This window comes from Myotis myotis, unplaced genomic scaffold, assembly GCF_014108235.1.
Source record: "Myotis myotis isolate mMyoMyo1 unplaced genomic scaffold, mMyoMyo1.p scaffold_m19_p_10, whole genome shotgun sequence".
Classification (NCBI taxonomy): domain Eukaryota; kingdom Metazoa; phylum Chordata; class Mammalia; order Chiroptera; family Vespertilionidae; genus Myotis; species Myotis myotis.
This window is the reverse complement of record NW_023416314.1, coordinates 73,526,623-73,542,245: the sequence shown is the minus strand read 5'-3', so window position 1 is coordinate 73,542,245 and position 15,623 is coordinate 73,526,623. Positions and strand designations below refer to the sequence as shown.

General features: G+C 53.3%; 1 protein-coding gene across 5 annotated transcripts in view; it reads left to right on the top strand.

Annotated features, from left to right (window-relative positions):
• The window catches only part of LDLRAD3 (low density lipoprotein receptor class A domain containing 3), a 213,547-nt gene extending 198,443 nt beyond the window's left edge, over positions 1 to 15,104 (top strand). For 3 of the 5 annotated variants that reach the window (XM_036326171.1, XM_036326170.1, XM_036326174.1), the window contains exons 5-7: positions 4,025 to 4,117; positions 10,000 to 10,345; positions 12,027 to 15,104. In XM_036326171.1, the coding sequence (XP_036182064.1) occupies positions 4,025 to 4,117; positions 10,000 to 10,345; positions 12,027 to 12,264 (677 nt within the window). In that variant the 3' untranslated portion in view covers positions 12,265 to 15,104. The remainder of the gene's footprint in view (positions 1 to 4,024; positions 4,118 to 9,999; positions 10,346 to 12,026) is intronic. The other 2 variants (XM_036326173.1, XM_036326172.1) reach the window with 1 other exon arrangement.
• Positions 15,105 to 15,623: the final 519 nt, after the last annotated feature.

Genomic DNA, 15,623 nt, shown 5'->3' with positions numbered 1-15,623 from the left:
TTCACCTGCTTGTGTTAACGCAGCCCCATTAACGTTTACAAATTCTGGCCCGAGTTCTCTGGCCTCTTACTGTTGTCTGGGGAGCTTTTGACAGGGATACATGGATTCTGAAACGTCCCTGGGGATAGGATAGTTGGTGTTTTTTTCCTCTTTAAAGAATCAAGCAGGTAACCTTGAATCCTCCGCTGCCCCTGGCCCTGTAGTTATTCATCTGCTATAGAACAGCCAGCTTCAGTGACCACTGCCCAGGAGGCTCCAGGTGTTGGCATGGAGCCCCAGGACCGGACCTTGTCCTGGAGAACATTAAAACCTCTACCAAGCCTTCATGTCCGGGAGCACAAATATGCGACACCCAGGCACCTCTCACGGCTGGATCCACAGGCAGGCAGCATTGCCCAGCCACCCAGGAAGGTGGTGCTGGCAGAGAGCAGGTGGATTTTTAATCACGAAGGTATTTCTTTGTGTGTTTTTAAAAAAAAAAAATATATATATATATATATATATATATATAGATTTCAGAGATGACGGGAAAGGGGGAGAGAGAGAGAAAACATCAGTGATGAGGGAGAATCCTTCATCGGCTCCTCCTGCAAGATAGGGGGTTGAGCCCGCAACCCAGGCATATGCCCTGCCCAGGAATTGAACTGTGACCTCCTGGTTCATAGGTTGACACTCAACCACTGAGCCACCTCAGCCAGCCGGGAAGGTATTTCATACCCAAGATGAAGACCAAGTTCGCCATTTCCTGTGGGAACATTTCATTTGCTCACTTTTACAAACAACAAAAAACAAAAGCCAGTGGAAGCCTGGTCAGGGAGGGTGTCCTTGGTTTCTTCCTCAACTTCTTCATTTCGCCATTTCCTCTGTGGCAGTTATTGTCTGCTTGCCATGATTGCCACATTTTGTGTATTCAAGTAATTTCCCAAAGACTGTACACTGCATAACAGCAGCTAGTGTACCTCTTAGCTCATTGCTCATTCCAGTATCTGCTCTAGGAATCAAACTTAGACCAGTGTGGGCCAGACAGTCAGTATTTTAGGGTTTGAGCCCTACGGTCTCATGTCAGAGCTAAGCAACTCAGCCATATTGCATGAAAACCACGCAATATGGACCCTGCACAAATAAACAGCCACACCTGTGTTCCAATAAAACTTTATTTATAAAAACAGGCAGAGGGCCAGACTTCACTGGCCCCTGGGCTAGAGCATAGGGTGCTAGAAGACAGGTGGCTCAAAACCAGGTTGAAAACAGTAAAGGGCCAGATCAAGCGTTCTCTCTAGGCTAGTGATGGTGAACCTATGACACGCGTGTCAGAGGTGACACGTGAACTCATTTTTTTGGTTGATTTTTCTTTGTTAAATGGCATTTAAATACATAAAATAAATATCAAAAACATAAGTCTTTGTTTTACTATGGTTGCAAATATCAAAAAATTTCTATATGTGACATGGCACCAGAGTTAAGTTAGGGTTTTTCAAAATGCTGACACGCCGAGCTCAAAAGGTTCGCCGTCACTGCTCTAGGCCTTTGTTAGGAGGTTGGGTTATAGTACAATGAGCAGTCATTGTATTTACCTCTCAAAGAGTTTCCTGGATGTCATGCGGAAAATGGGTTGGAGGGGGGGCAAGATTGGAAATTGGGAGAGCAGCTAGGAATTGCCTGTGGTCATCTCTGTAGCAAATGATGGTAACTTGTCCCAAGAATTGAAAGCAGAATTAGCAGGCCCAGCCCCTGGACATGAGTTGGCTGTGAATGGGAAAGGGTTGGACATGAATGGAAAAGAAAGGCAGGGACGGGGCTGATGCAGGGATTTCCCATCCCCCAGGGTGGCTGGGTGCCTGTGGGGTCGTAATTGATGCTTTCTCAGCCCCACAAATGAAACTGTATTTGCAGTGACAGTGGTACGCCTGGGGGAGTCTTCTCCCCTCCCCGGTTCTTAGGGTCAGCTTTTCCCTGCAGTGCTGTTGTGTATGAGTATACGGCACTCACAGGTTCAGGAAGCATCGCCGTTCCCTGCATCCCCCTTGAGTTAGCAGTGTTTGCGCCGCTGCTGACACTGCAGGCCCAATAAGCCACTGCATTATAACTCGCCAAGCCTTATTACTGGGCCAGAAACCAACTGACCCTCGAGTTCAAAGAATGTCTGCTAAGCATTTAATTTTGCCGTTTCCACCACACACTACAGGTAAATAGGCACAGTAAGCAATAGAAATAGCAATCTGTCCAGCCCTCCTTATTCAGCAAATTCCAGGAGGCACGTGTCTCCATTTTATCCGTTGCCGGCAGGAACAGTCCAGAATGTCATGTGCAGGAGCCTGGGTCGGTGAGCACTGTGTGCTCGGGAAAGAGGTGCGTGGAGACCCCTGCGTCGATGGCCGGAATGAATAGAGCATGGGTCCCAGTGCTTGAGCTCATTCCCGAGGTGCACCCCCTCCCCGCCTGCGCTCTTTGGCTGTGGCGTTCTGTGTCCGCAGAAGAAATGGCAGCAGAGAACTTCGCTCCCCCTCCTGCACTCTCCCATTAACCTTTTTTAGGCCATCACACAACCCAGCAGAGTTCTGAAAAGGCCACCGGGGCCCCAGCTCCCAATCTCCCTCATCACTGAGCTTTGCGGGCTGTCTGAATCCCTAATTAATAATGCCCTTTTCTACCTTAGATAGCCAATTCCGTCTCTTATCCTCCAGCCAGTTCTGTAACCGCCTGGGCCTGTTTCTTAGCCAGGAGGCCATTCACCACCCACTCCCTGGCTTGTCATTGGCAACTTTCCTCCTCTGAGAGGGTCAGAGGCTGAGCTCCGGCTCTGAGGGCACAGCAGGTCTCCGCAGCCTCAGAGGGCGCTGGGATCGCAGGGGCCTCCTCCACACCAACATGCTCGCCTCCTCGCTGTCCATTAGGGGCCCCGGGTAGCAGCTGTCTCGGTAGCACTTGTTGAAAATGCAGGGTCACCTGGCCCGTGTGGCTCAGTGGTTGAGCATTGACCATGAAGCAGGAGGTCACGGTTGGATTCCCGGTCCGGGCACATGCCCAGGTTTCGAGCTCGATCCCCAGTGTGGGGCGTGCAGGAGGCAGCCGATCAATGGTTTTCTCTCATCATTGATGTCTCTATCTCTCTCTCCCTCTCCCTTCCTCTCTGAAATCAATAAAAATATTTTTTAAAAGAAAATGCAGGGTCTTTCAGGGATGCTTCCTTGCCTCCTTGACCCAAGGGCGGGCATGGGGAAGGGTGGGAAGGACCAGAAACCCTTGGTCTTTTCTAATAAGGGCAACTGAGAATTCCCAGGGAGGTGTCTGCCTCCCTCCACCTTCCGCCCCAGAGCATTCTCATCTCTTACTCATCTCTCTCACTTGGAATTTCATTGTGTGGCGCTTTTCTCCTGCTTCTGGGTGGTCCTGGAGCCTCAGTTCCCTCCGGGCAGGTGGGTCCCTCTCTGGTTCCCTCGGGTTCAGGCTAGGATGGCTCTTGCTGTGGTCCGGCCGACACTGGGCGGCCTGGCCTCGTGGATTTTCCCATCACCCTCCCTTTGGTTAATTTTAGAAACTTGAGTTGCCATGGAAATGGATCAGTGGGGATTTCATGGTTCTCTTTTGATTCAGTCATGTGTTGGTCTGCCCTTTAAATTAAACGTTTTCAATCTGCATCTAAATTGGGACAGGAGATGAGCTTGGAAACGGGATCCCCAAAGGCACTGCAGCCCCACAGGGTGGGTGTGGGGTGCCCTTGGTTTACATTGGCCAGGGCGCTCCCGTGACTGGCTGCAGGCGGCTGCGGGTAACCCCGGGGGCACGCTGGGGAGAAGCGGGCCCAGGACCTCTCCCACGCGTGACCTTCTGCTGTTTTGGTTCCAGAATCCCCAGCACTGAGCTCAGGGCATGATCCGTGATCGGGACTTGGTTAAGTGGATAAAAGAATGTGCTCTCAGACGGTCAGACTCCAAGCACAGGCTGACCACCATGCACGCTGCCTCTCCGTGAATGGATAGACTTGTCCTCGTCCTACTTGCGTCTTTCCCATGTGCACATACAGGCCCAGAACTGTTCGTGCCGCTTCTGCCGACCCACCACTCCCTGACAGGGACGCCGCCTGCATCAGCTCTGAGCCTCACAGCGACTCTGCAAGGTGGTGTGTATTGCCCTTACTTTGTCGATGAGGAAGCCGAGCATTAGACTTGCTCAAGGGTGTCACAGGGGCTGGAGCAGGAGGGTCTGGGCCACACCTGGGGACATGGGTGGGATGGTCAGTGAGAGACACCGTGTACAGACAGACACTGGCGAGTGTATAGGAACAGAACACTCCACCTACAGCAGCCAGCCTGGGAGCCAAACGCTCACCCCTTAACCATGGGCCCAAAACAGCTGAGGCTGGATTAATGCCTGGCAGCTTCCCTAGTGTTCACCCCCATTTCCAGCTGAGCACTGAGCAGAGAAAGCTAACTATGCTCCCCTAACCCGTGGTCGGCAAACCGCGGCTCGCGAGCCACATGCGGCTCTTTGGCCCCTTGAGTGTGGCTCTTCCACAAAATACCACGTGCGGGCGCGCACGTACAGTGCAATTGAAACTTCGTGGCCCACGCGCAGAAGTCGGTATTTTGTGGAAGAGCCACACTCAAGGGGCCAAAGAGCCGCATGTGGCTCGAGAGCCGCTGTTTGCCGAGCCACGGTTTGCGGGCCACTGCCTTAACCCATCACATAGGCCCCCGCTTAGCCTCCTCCGGCTCCCCCTGCAGGCAGCCCCAGGCAGGACACCCTGACGCCACCCTCTCCCCACTGCTCCTGGGCCGCCCTGCTCCTGGGCCTGCCTTTGAGTCTCTCCCAGACACAAGTGGCGGCAGCGACTCCCTTGCGGCACAGGCTCTGAAGCGGTCACCGTTGCTTTGCTCCTCTGGTTGGTTTTGTTTATTCCCACATCGGGGCGCAGTGGGCACGAGTGCCCGACGGAAGGAAGGGCTTCCCGTGTGGGGTCCTGGTCAGTAGGCGTGCAGGGCTGGTCAGCCTTGGGCCGGAGGAACAGCCTGTTGCTCCTGTACCACGGGAGCCACCTCCTAAGCCACCTTGCCTCCAGCATGTTGTCAGATGTGGCACCAGGTGAGATGCTATTGGGGGTGAGGCAGGGGGAGGGGCAGCGTGTGTGGGGAGCACAGAGAGGAGCCTTCCCATTGCCGCAGAGGGACAGTGGACGGCTTCAGGAGGGTGGTAGCATCTGCGCGAAGGCTGGGAGGAGGTAGGACTGGCCCGGCTGAGAGGGCCGGACCCCGTGAAGATCAAGGCAGGGAGCAGGGATGCTCTCGACCCGTCATCTGCAGCCAGTCTCCTCCCTGCAGGAACTCCAACGGCTCTCCACAGGGCCTCCTACCGTCTGGCTCCCGGTGGCTCTGGTCAGTAGGAAGCAGCAGCAGGAGGCTGGAGGGCAGACAGGGAGAAAGGTCAGAGTATTTGTCCCCCCAGCTTCCTGTCTGCGAGGCCACAGATCGGCAGTGGCCATGTGCCCCCCCCCAAAGGGCTCAGCTCCTATCGGGCCTCATCTGATTCTAAACGCCACATCTTCCCGATCAGGTCTGAGGCGGGAAAGCTCCCCACGGCCCCTTCATTCAAGTCTTTATACCCGGAAGCTGTGGGGCCCATGTTTTACTGGCCAGAGGCACCGGGAGGGAAGTTGTGTGTGTGGGAGGAACCTGAGTCCCTATTTCTGATCCACGAGGCCAGCACAGGGCAGGGGGAGAGGGAGGCAGAGATGAAGGGAACCAAGTGGGACGAGCTGAGCATCATGCGGAGCTGGTCCCTCACCCTTGAGGTAGAAAGTTCTGGAAAGGTTGTAGGCGGGGCCAGAGCCGGGTCAAGTCTGCAGGTTCCTGTGGGGTTGGCTGCTAGAAAGCTGCTGTGAAAACTGCATGAGCCTGTGCTGGTCCGAGGGACGAGCGCCCTGGCTGTGCCCGCGGGACCCACCGGCTCACACAGGCGGCCCCGGGAGCCAGCGGCTGCTCCGAGAGCGCAGTGGTCCTGGGTCAGGGACCCAGATGGCCGGAAGGAGCGCAGCAGGCCTGGCCGACACAGGACAGGAGCGCAGGCTGTTTGACAGTGGAGCACCAGGGCACCGGCTGGAGGGACAGCAGAATAAATGGAAGCTCCGTTATCCGTGGGCTTGGCACGCGGGTCCCAGGCGGCTCTGATGTTAGTCATTTAGCCCGCGGGCTCATTGAGCTCTTAAGAAAAGTGAGTCTAGTCAGTGAACTAATACAAGCTGACATTTACACACGGAGCAAAGGAGACCAGGCACCACCGAGTTCGCAGCCTCAGCGTTTCTCCAGCGAGTGGGATTGCCGCCTCTCGCCTGCCGCTGCGGGCAGGTCTGCGAGGGCCTGCTTTGGGAGACGTCAGTGAGACCCTTAAGATCCACAGCGTTCTGCATTCCGTTCGTTTGAAGGATCTCTCTCTCTCTCTCTCTCTCTCTCTCTCTCTCTCTCTCTCTCTCTCGTTCTTAAAACCACATGTGGTCACACAGAAGTCACAGTTTCAAATCTGGACCCATTTGTTTTCCGTGTGAAAATCCAGCCCCTTTCCTCTTTTTTAAGAAACATATCTCCCTGGATAGGAAATTACTCCCTCCTTATGCTGTCCTCCACTTTACCCCCAAAGGCAGCCCCTTCCGGCCTCCGTGTCTGGTCCGGGAAGCGGATGAGGATGATGGAGGCTTGTGGACCCTGAGAGTTAGCATGGGCTCGTTTGGGATGGTGAGACGTCTGGGCGGGGGGGGGGGGGGGGGGGTGATGTGCGCACCACAGTGTGAATGTACGTAAGGCCACTGAACTGTACAGTTAAAAATGGTTACATGGTACATTTTATGTGATAGATATGTCTCTTTTTTTTTCACAATAAAAAACATAAAAGGCTCGGCCGGCATGGCTCAGTGGTTGAGCATCAACCTATGAACCAGGAGGTTACAGTTTGATTCCCAGTCAGGGCACATGTCCAGGTTACAGGCTCGATCCCCAGTAGGGGGCGCGCAAGAGGCAGCCGATCAGTGATTCTCTGTCATCACTGATGTTTCTGTCTCTCTCTCTCCCTTCCTCTCTGAAATCAATTGAAAAAATATTTAAAAAGAAAAGAGAACCAGCGTTAATTGAGTGCAGACCTCCCTGGCACTTGGCTCTGTTCTCTGTGGGTACAGTGCGGTGTGCTTTATCCTCTCGGTAACCGAAGGAGATGCTGCTGTTGCTTACACAGAGCCACCCCGTTTTAAAGATAAGGCATCTGAGGCTCATAAAAGTCCAGCAACGTGCTTGAGAACACCCAGAAGCGACGGCCCTGGATGCAACCCCTCCGCTCTGTGCTGCAGACAACAAAAGTGAAGAGGCCGTTTTATTTTACGTCTGAGTTCTCACACACACGCACACACACACGCACACACACACGCACACACGGCCCCCATCCAGCGTCTGAGGACCTAGCTGAGAACAGACAGGGCGCCATCAGTGACAGCTGATGGTCTCCAGAGGCTCCCGGCGTGGCCGCCATCCTGTAACTGTCTGGGGCATGCTTCTGCCTTTCGTCTGGGGCTTTATTTGCTTCTGTCTGTACAGTTGATCATTGAAACAATGACCCACGGGAACGTGGTAGCTTCCATTCATGTTTGAGCGTAGCTGGAAAGAAAATTAACACAAAGCCCAGAGCTTACGGGGGAAGATCTGTGTCAGAGTAGGATTATTCGGGGGAATCTGGAAATATTGAGATGAGGACGGAAGATGATGTGTTTCACAGCATGTGGATTTTTGAAGGAGGAATATCTGGGTTCTGATGCTGACCCCTCTATTCCTTGTGTGATGTTAGACAAGTTAATTCACCTCTCTCTGTTGATTTCCTCAGCTTAAAAATAGGAATCGTCTATAATAATAAAAGCACAATATGCTAATTAGACCGGACGTCCTTCTGGACGAAGCCGGGGCTGTGAGGGAAGCCCAGGTCCTGGGTGCCTGCTGGCAGCCAGAAGGAAGCCCAGGTCCCGGGTGCTGGAGGAAAACCCAGGTTCCAGGTGCCGGAGGGAACTGGTGCCAGCAGCCGGGGGAACAAAGGCCTATTCTTGCATCAATTTTGTGCATCGGGCCTCTAGTAAAACAATAAAAGCACCTGCCTTACCAGCGTATGTGAAGACACAGATTTTTTTTTCATTAAGTTGTCTGCATTTATTAGTACCTACTATGTGCCAGGCACACAGTGGGGATACAGTGGTGAACAGAACAGGCACACCTTGAGTGATGAGGGATGTAGTAAAGTGTAGCCCAGCGCCAGGACACCATCCCTCGAAGCAGGGGTAGGGGTCGCTGCTGCTGCTGTTACATGTCATCTACATTTTGGCCCCTGCAGGCCCATCGACACCTCCTCACCGCTTCCCCGGTGGGAAGAGCACAGGGTGTGGTCACCAGGTTTGCTCACCTGGACTGTTTAGATGATTCTTCCAACTGGGCCGCAGCCGTGGGTAGTTGTGGCTCTTCATTCATTTTATGCTCACCACAGCCCAGTGAGCTGGGGACTGTCATTCTCCCCCTTGTACAGAAGGGGCAGTGCTGCACAGAGAGGTTGACCTCTTTCCACAGGGGCACACAGCCAGTAAGCTGAGGGGCTGGGATTGGGACCTAGTCTGCCATGATGTTGGCCTGTGCTGTGCTGGTTCTCTCTCTTGAAAGCTTGGCATGGGGCCTGGCATAAAGTAAGCACTCTGCACACGGAAGAACCCAGACATCCCACCAGTGTTCCTTGTTATGTTACATGTACGTTATATTACAATTTCCCAGAATTTTGCACCCGTTTCCTGGGGGACCTGGTGGTGGCCGTTGGGTCTGAAGAGAGCAATGTTGGCCTCTGCTTGTCCTGCTTATGTTCTCCCCTTTCACTTTGTCAGTAGAACGCAGTTACGGGTCACAAGCAGCAGCAGCAGCGGCAGAAGCAGTGGTGTTGGTAGTGTCATGATGATGATGAGAAGATCCTTACTCAGGACCAAAAAGCAAACGTTTTATGTGCATACATGTCCTAAGAAAGTGTACGCAGGACCTGGCGTGGTATTCATTGCAAGCAGGTGCACAAAGAACAATAGATGCTGTACCAAATACAGTGCCCACGAGAACAGACTGAAAGTTGGAGATATGGGGATGGAGAGTATTCCAGAAAGCCCAGCAAGTGTGGCTCAGTGGTTGAGCGTTGACCTATGAACCAGGAGGTCACAATTCAATTCCCGGTCAGGACACATGCCCGGGTTGTGGGCTCAGTCCCCAGTGTGCAGCAAGTAACTGATCGATGATTCTCTCTCATCATTGATGTTTCTATCTCTTTCTCCCTCCCAGAAATCAGTAAAATTATATTTTAAAAAATAATAATAAATAAATAAATTTCCATGGAAAAACTGATTTCTGCCGCAGGAACTACTCCTGTTCCCTGGATATTGTAGTTCCTGGCGCTAATTATTTTTTAAAGCAACTTTATTGAGGTATAACTTACATAACAGAAAATTTTCCCATTTTAAGTGTGTCATTCAATGAGTTTTAGTAAATTTACCGATTTGTACAGCCATCACCATATTCAACATTTCCCTCATACTCATTACCAGTTAATCTCTGGTGCTCCCCCCCCACCCCCGGCCTCCCCAGGCAACCATTCTACTTTCTGTCTATAAATTTGCCTTTCCTGGACACTTCATGTAAATGGAATTATACAACCTGTGGCCCTGTGTCTGGCTTATTTTGCTTCGCATAATGTTTTTGAGGTTCATCCATGTTGTAACATGTGTCGGTACTTCGTTCCTTTTCCTGGCCGAGTAACATTCCATTGTGTGGCCATACCACGTTCTGTTTATCCATTCGCTGGTCGATAGACACGTCGGTGGTTTCCACTTCACGGCTGTTGTCAGTCGTGCTGCCACAAACATTTGCACGCAGGTCCTGGGACCGACTACAACGCGAGGGGTGAGCTGAATCGGTAACCTCCTCCTTTTCTCTCCCCTCGGGGCTTTCTCAGAACCGGGCAGCGGGCAGGTGTTTGTGACGTCGGAGAACCAGCTGGTGTACTACCCCAGCATCACCTACGCCATCATCGGCAGCTCCGTCATCTTCGTGCTGGTGGTGGCCCTGCTGGCGCTGGTCCTGCACCACCAGCGCAAGCGGAACAACCTCATGACGCTGCCGGTGCACCGGCTGCAGCACCCCGTGCTGCTGTCCCGCCTCGTGGTGCTGGACCACCCGCACCACTGCAACGTCACCTACAACGTCAACAACGGCATCCAGTACGTGGCCAGCCAGGCCGAGCAGAACGCCTCGGAAGTGGGCTCCCCGCCCTCCTACTCGGAGGCCCTGCTGGACCAGAGGTGCGTGCTGGCTGGAGGAGACGGGGTGGGGGGCCGGGGCGGGGGGGGGGGGGGCAGCTGGGAGCTCATCCGATGGGGGAGCAGAATGGTGGCAGCCTGGGTTCCCAGTCTTGCCAAGAGCCTGATTTTGGGTGCTGTCGGCACAGCAGCGTCTGACATCTCCTGAGTCCTTGCTGGGCAGTTCACTTGTGTCATCTCAGTTAATCCTCTCAGGGACTTGCTGGGGGTGGCTCTGTGTCCGCCTCGATTTCACAAGTGAGGAAGCTGAGGCTCTTGGACTTCGGACACTTGTGAAGGACATACTGTTAGGATCCTGGCCTACTCGGGAATGCCACACTGACACCTTCAGGCTGCTGGCCGCCTTTCACGCTCTGGGGCCTCCGCTGCTACCACAGAACAGTGCCTGTCAGAGGCTTGGTTAATCCTTCTGGGATGGATGAATGAATGAAGGAGGGAGTGAATTACTAAGTCCCTTGACTTGGCTGGGCTGTGTGTGTAGAATAAAGGGGATGGAGCAGCATCCTCCAGCTGTGTTAAGCAGTGGAACCCTCAGGAGTCAGTATTGAGGTCAGAAAGCAGAGCTCTGGGGTTGACGTGGGTGAGTCCTGCCTGCCCGGCCTGCCTCCCTCCTTTGGGGACCTCCAGGGTGTCCCCAACCGCCGTTCTGGAAGTCCCGGGGTCCCCGCGGTTCTGAGGTTGCCGTGTCCCCCTGCCGAGCTCTGCTCAGCGTCCCCCTTTCTCTGAGTCCACAGGCACCGTGTGGCATGAACATTTTGCACCCCCTGTTCCTGGGGTGATGGGGTCCTCTTCACTGGCAGCTCTTGTATTATTTAATCTATTTTTCCCTCCTCATAAAAGGTAGCTTCAGGGGGCGGTACTTACGGATTTCTTGGAAAGTAAGCATAAGTGTTCAGGATGTCACCCACCCCCATAGCCCCTGCATCCGACCTTCCCATGTAGAGTAAGGTTAGCGTCACGGAAACGGAGACAGCGCCTGGGCCCAGATCCCAGCCCTGCGCTTACAAGTTATTGGTGATCCTCTGCAAGCCATTCAGTGCCCCCGCCTCAGTTTCCTCCCTATGACTGGGGCATAAAGTAACACCTACCCCTTCGTTCTTGTGATCCTTACTAAAGGAATGAGCGTGAGGTACGGGCGTGGGCCCCACTCACGGTGAACTCTCAGTAAGTGAGAGCTGGAAAGCCAAGTGTCTTTCCTCTTATTTCTCTGGGAGCAAGATGCCGTTATTGTCCCTTCTACAGAGACAGAGGTGTTGGGAAGATGTCCTCTCACTTACCCAAGTCCTCACAGGTGGGCTTCAGTAAGAACCCGAATTCTGAGGCTCCATCAAACACCAGGTCAGCGGCTTGCCCACGGGACCCCCGCTGATGGAGCAAAGCCGCTCTGCCAAATCACTTGGCATCCTCGCTCTGGCTCCACCAGAGAGTGTGATCAGGCCCAGCCCAGTTGGCACAAGCCAGCCGGAGCGCACTGACCTGCTCCATTCCATCTTATTGCACACCGCCTTGGACGGCCTCTCTGCTTGGAGGGCCAGCCTCCTCCCTCACATCAGCATCCACTCAGAAACAGGCAGAAGTCAGCCCTGCCCTGGCTCCTCCTAATGCTTCTCTTTCTTCTCCTCTCCCCTGCCTCCCCCGCCCCACCCTGCCTTCTCCGCTGCAGACCCGCGTGGTATGACCTCCCTCCGCCACCCTACTCTTCCGACACCGAGTCACTGAACCAGGCCGACCTGCCACCTTACCGCTCCCGGTCGGGGAGTGCCGACAGCGCCAGCTCCCGGGCAGCCAGCAGCGTCCTGAGCGTGGAAGACACAGCCTCCAGCCCGGGGCAGCCCGACCCTCCGGAGGGCACCACCGAGCCCAGGGACTCTGTGCCCAGCCAGGGCACCGAAGAAGTGTAAAATCCAGCTATTCCAAAGTCCACACGGGTTCATCCGCTCTGACTTGTTACCATCCTAACAACCTGCCCTCAGGGGGAGCCGGGGTGCCTCAGGGACTGATCTGGGGTGTCAGCTGTCTCTCCATTCCCCTCCTGCCCCAGATTTCAAGGAGGTCCTCTGGTGGGTGGCCTGTCGTTTTCCTGGCCCCTCCATTGGCACGATGTGTGTGGACGTCTGTCCTGGGAGGTGATTCTTCTACTCGGCCCAGGGTCACACTCACTCTCCACGTCATTCTTCTGTTACGCTGTCACCTGGCCGAGGAGGGGACAGGATCACGCGGGTTTAGGGAACGCCTGAGCAGTTTCTGTGACGTGTCGGACGTGCAGAAGGGCAGGCACCGGGCCACATGCCCTGTGGGCTGCCGTCTGATAGCTGTTTGGGGGTCCGGGTGCCTTTCTCCCTCGGTTAGGGTCTCTGTGTTCCTGCTAGCTGTCCTCTGTCTCTGTGCCCCGCCAGCCACAGGGCCCACCCACCAGGAGGCCGCCATGGGATGGCCGCCCTGCAGGGAGGCCAGGCGAGCACCCAGCCTCGCACTGTCCTACGCATTCCCCTCCGTTCAGCGGAGGCAGCGGCCAGAGAACACGTTTGACACGAGGTACGCCCTTCGGTAATCGGCCGTGTCACCTAGAGGTTGTGAATGACCCTGAACCTGCCCTCTCTGGAGAGATTCTGGCTTTAACATTTTGCCTGAGAATCCCCGTTTGGAGAGCTTGTCTGGCCGCATGAATCGTCAGCCTCATCCCAGAACAGGCAGGAAGTCCCCACTGGGAGTTTCCCCGGGTTCTCAGCTCCAGAGAGGCAGGCTGCTAGGTTGCATTGGTGGTATAGTGGTGAGCATAGCTGCCTTCCAGAGAGGCAGGCTGCGAGAGCGAGGCCTGCTGTGTCCACGGCCCCTTCCCTGGCTCCTGGATCGGCAGCCTCCCAGCTGTGACCTGCCTGTGGCCCCACGATGTGCACCCCGCTGGAGTGACCCTTGGTGCCTGTGAACCACACCCAGCTGGCCGCCCTTCCTGCAGCTTCGACACTAGCCCCCCAAGTTCCCTTAACACTCAGCAGTCACCTTACCTGTGTATTTGGACTTGACCCTGCGGTTTCTAACCCTGTGAGAACCATATTCAGTACCTCCCCCCACCCTCCCACCCCCAGCTCCCAGATCCCTGCGCTGCACACCCTCCCTGCCCCCAGGCCCTGGCCGATGTAGGTAGGGTCAGGGTTACAGTTAGAGTTGGGTCCCTTCAAACATCCCATCGTTTCTCCCCTGAGAGACACGGACAGTGGACAATTTGGAGTCAAGATTTGCCATTCGGACTTTTTTTTTTTTTTTTTAATCTTTTAGAAATGCATTTGAAACAGTGTGTTTGGGGTTTTTTTTCCCTTCTAGTTAAGGGACTATTTATATGTGTATAGGACAGCTGTCTTTTTTGTTGTTGTGTTTTCTTTAGTGAGGTCCAAAGAAAGATGCAGACGGGGGTCAGGCCTGTGTCCCGCTGATCCCCCGATACAAGTCACTCCAGACGGGCCCGTGTGCCAGGCGCTTGTGCACTGCAGCGCTTGGAATTGTCATTTATGGAGTCCTCGAAGGATGCTGGACGAGGGCTGCCTTTCTCCCTCCGTTCCGGTCTCTGTGTTCCTGCTAGCTGTCCTCTCGCTCTGTGCCCCGCCACAGGGCCCACCCCCTGGGGAAGTAATGGGTAGAAGCCTAGGCCTTACTTGGCAAGATGCTGATGGGATAAAACTGGAACCAGGCGGAGTCACGCTGGGCAGCTCCCATCCACTCAGGGCCTCTTTCCACAGCCCAGGACGCTTTCGGCCGCCTCTCTGATGCTCACTCACAAGGAGCCTGCGGCGGGGGGAGGAAGGGGCATCCGATGATCCTTGTCCTGCAGACTTCTTTTCTTAACCAAATCCAGAGGATGTTACAGAAAAGCTAACCACGTGGCGGTTTTTTTTCTTTTTTTAAGGAAAGGAAAGGAACCCAGTTGCTTGCATCTTTTATTTTTAAAATAACACTTTATTTCCCGAGTAATCCCATAAAGCAAGGACTTGGGATGGTGGCCAGCGTGTGTTGGGACTCGGGCTGAACGGTGCCTCTCCTGCGGGTGAGAATGGCTGTATTTCTCCCTCTGATGGGCCCCTGCTTCTGCCTGGTGCTCGGGAAGTGGCTCAGAGCAAAGGATTTTAATTTTAATTAATTTGCAGTGAACTAATCTCCTGTACAATTCTGCTTCCAGGCATTTTAGGGGAACAAATGCTGTTAGTAGATAAGGGGAGCTTATTAAATGTTTTTTAAAAAACAAACAAAAAAAAAACCACAGGGACATTTTTATTATAGATTTGTGGTTGTTGTTTTTTTTTAATGAATGTTTTTAAAAATATGTAAATAGGACACCAAAGCTGCAGGGGTTTTAGGGTTTTCCCCCCTCAAGATAACAAAACAAGTGGCCCGCGATATTTTTTAACTCATTCCGATCAGGATATTTTTTTAGACGTTGCCTAAATCGATGCCAACTGGAGAACCATCTCTGCTCTCTTTTCTCAAATGCGATCAATGAGTCCTTTTTTATTTTCGCATTAAAATACTTTCACTGTGATAGCTAGCTTACCACCGGACTCCGCTCCCTCTAATTTGACATCGACAATTTTTAAAAATGCAACTAAGTGGTTAATAGTGTGTGATGTTTAAAGTTGATGTAAACTGGAAGGGTTGTGTGCAGTTGTACTCCTTTTTTTTGACTAGGGTTGTGTGTTGTTGTTTTTTTTAATTTTATACTTTTCAAATAAACATGCAGTTTCATTCTTTCTATTGGTGTGAATGGTTCTTCACCTTTCTTCACCCACCTCGCTCTTCTATGGCGATGTAAAAAACGGACATCTCCCATCTGTCATGACTTCTGCATTGAATTGATGCCATAGGAAAGGCGGGAAAAGGAAGAGTCTATTGGCCGGGTCTCAAAATGTGATGGGCGTTTAAGGATTCCACAGCTGGTGTGATTGGAAGGCAGAGGTGAAATCACGAATTCCAGTTCGTATCATGGGCCCCGGGATGTCACTTAAGAAGATGGGCAACGCCGAAACCGGTTTGGCTCAGTGGATAGAGCGTCGGCCTGCGGACTGAAAGGTCCCAGGTTCGATTCCGGTCAAGGGCATGTACCTGGGTTGCGGGCACATCCCCAATAGGGGATGTGCAGGAGGTGGCTGATCGATGTTTCTCTCTCTCATCGATGTTTCTGACTATCTCTCTCCCTTCCTCTCTGTAAAAAAATCAATAAAATATATTTTTAAAAAAGGAAGAAGAAGAAGATGGGCATGAACTGCTTCCA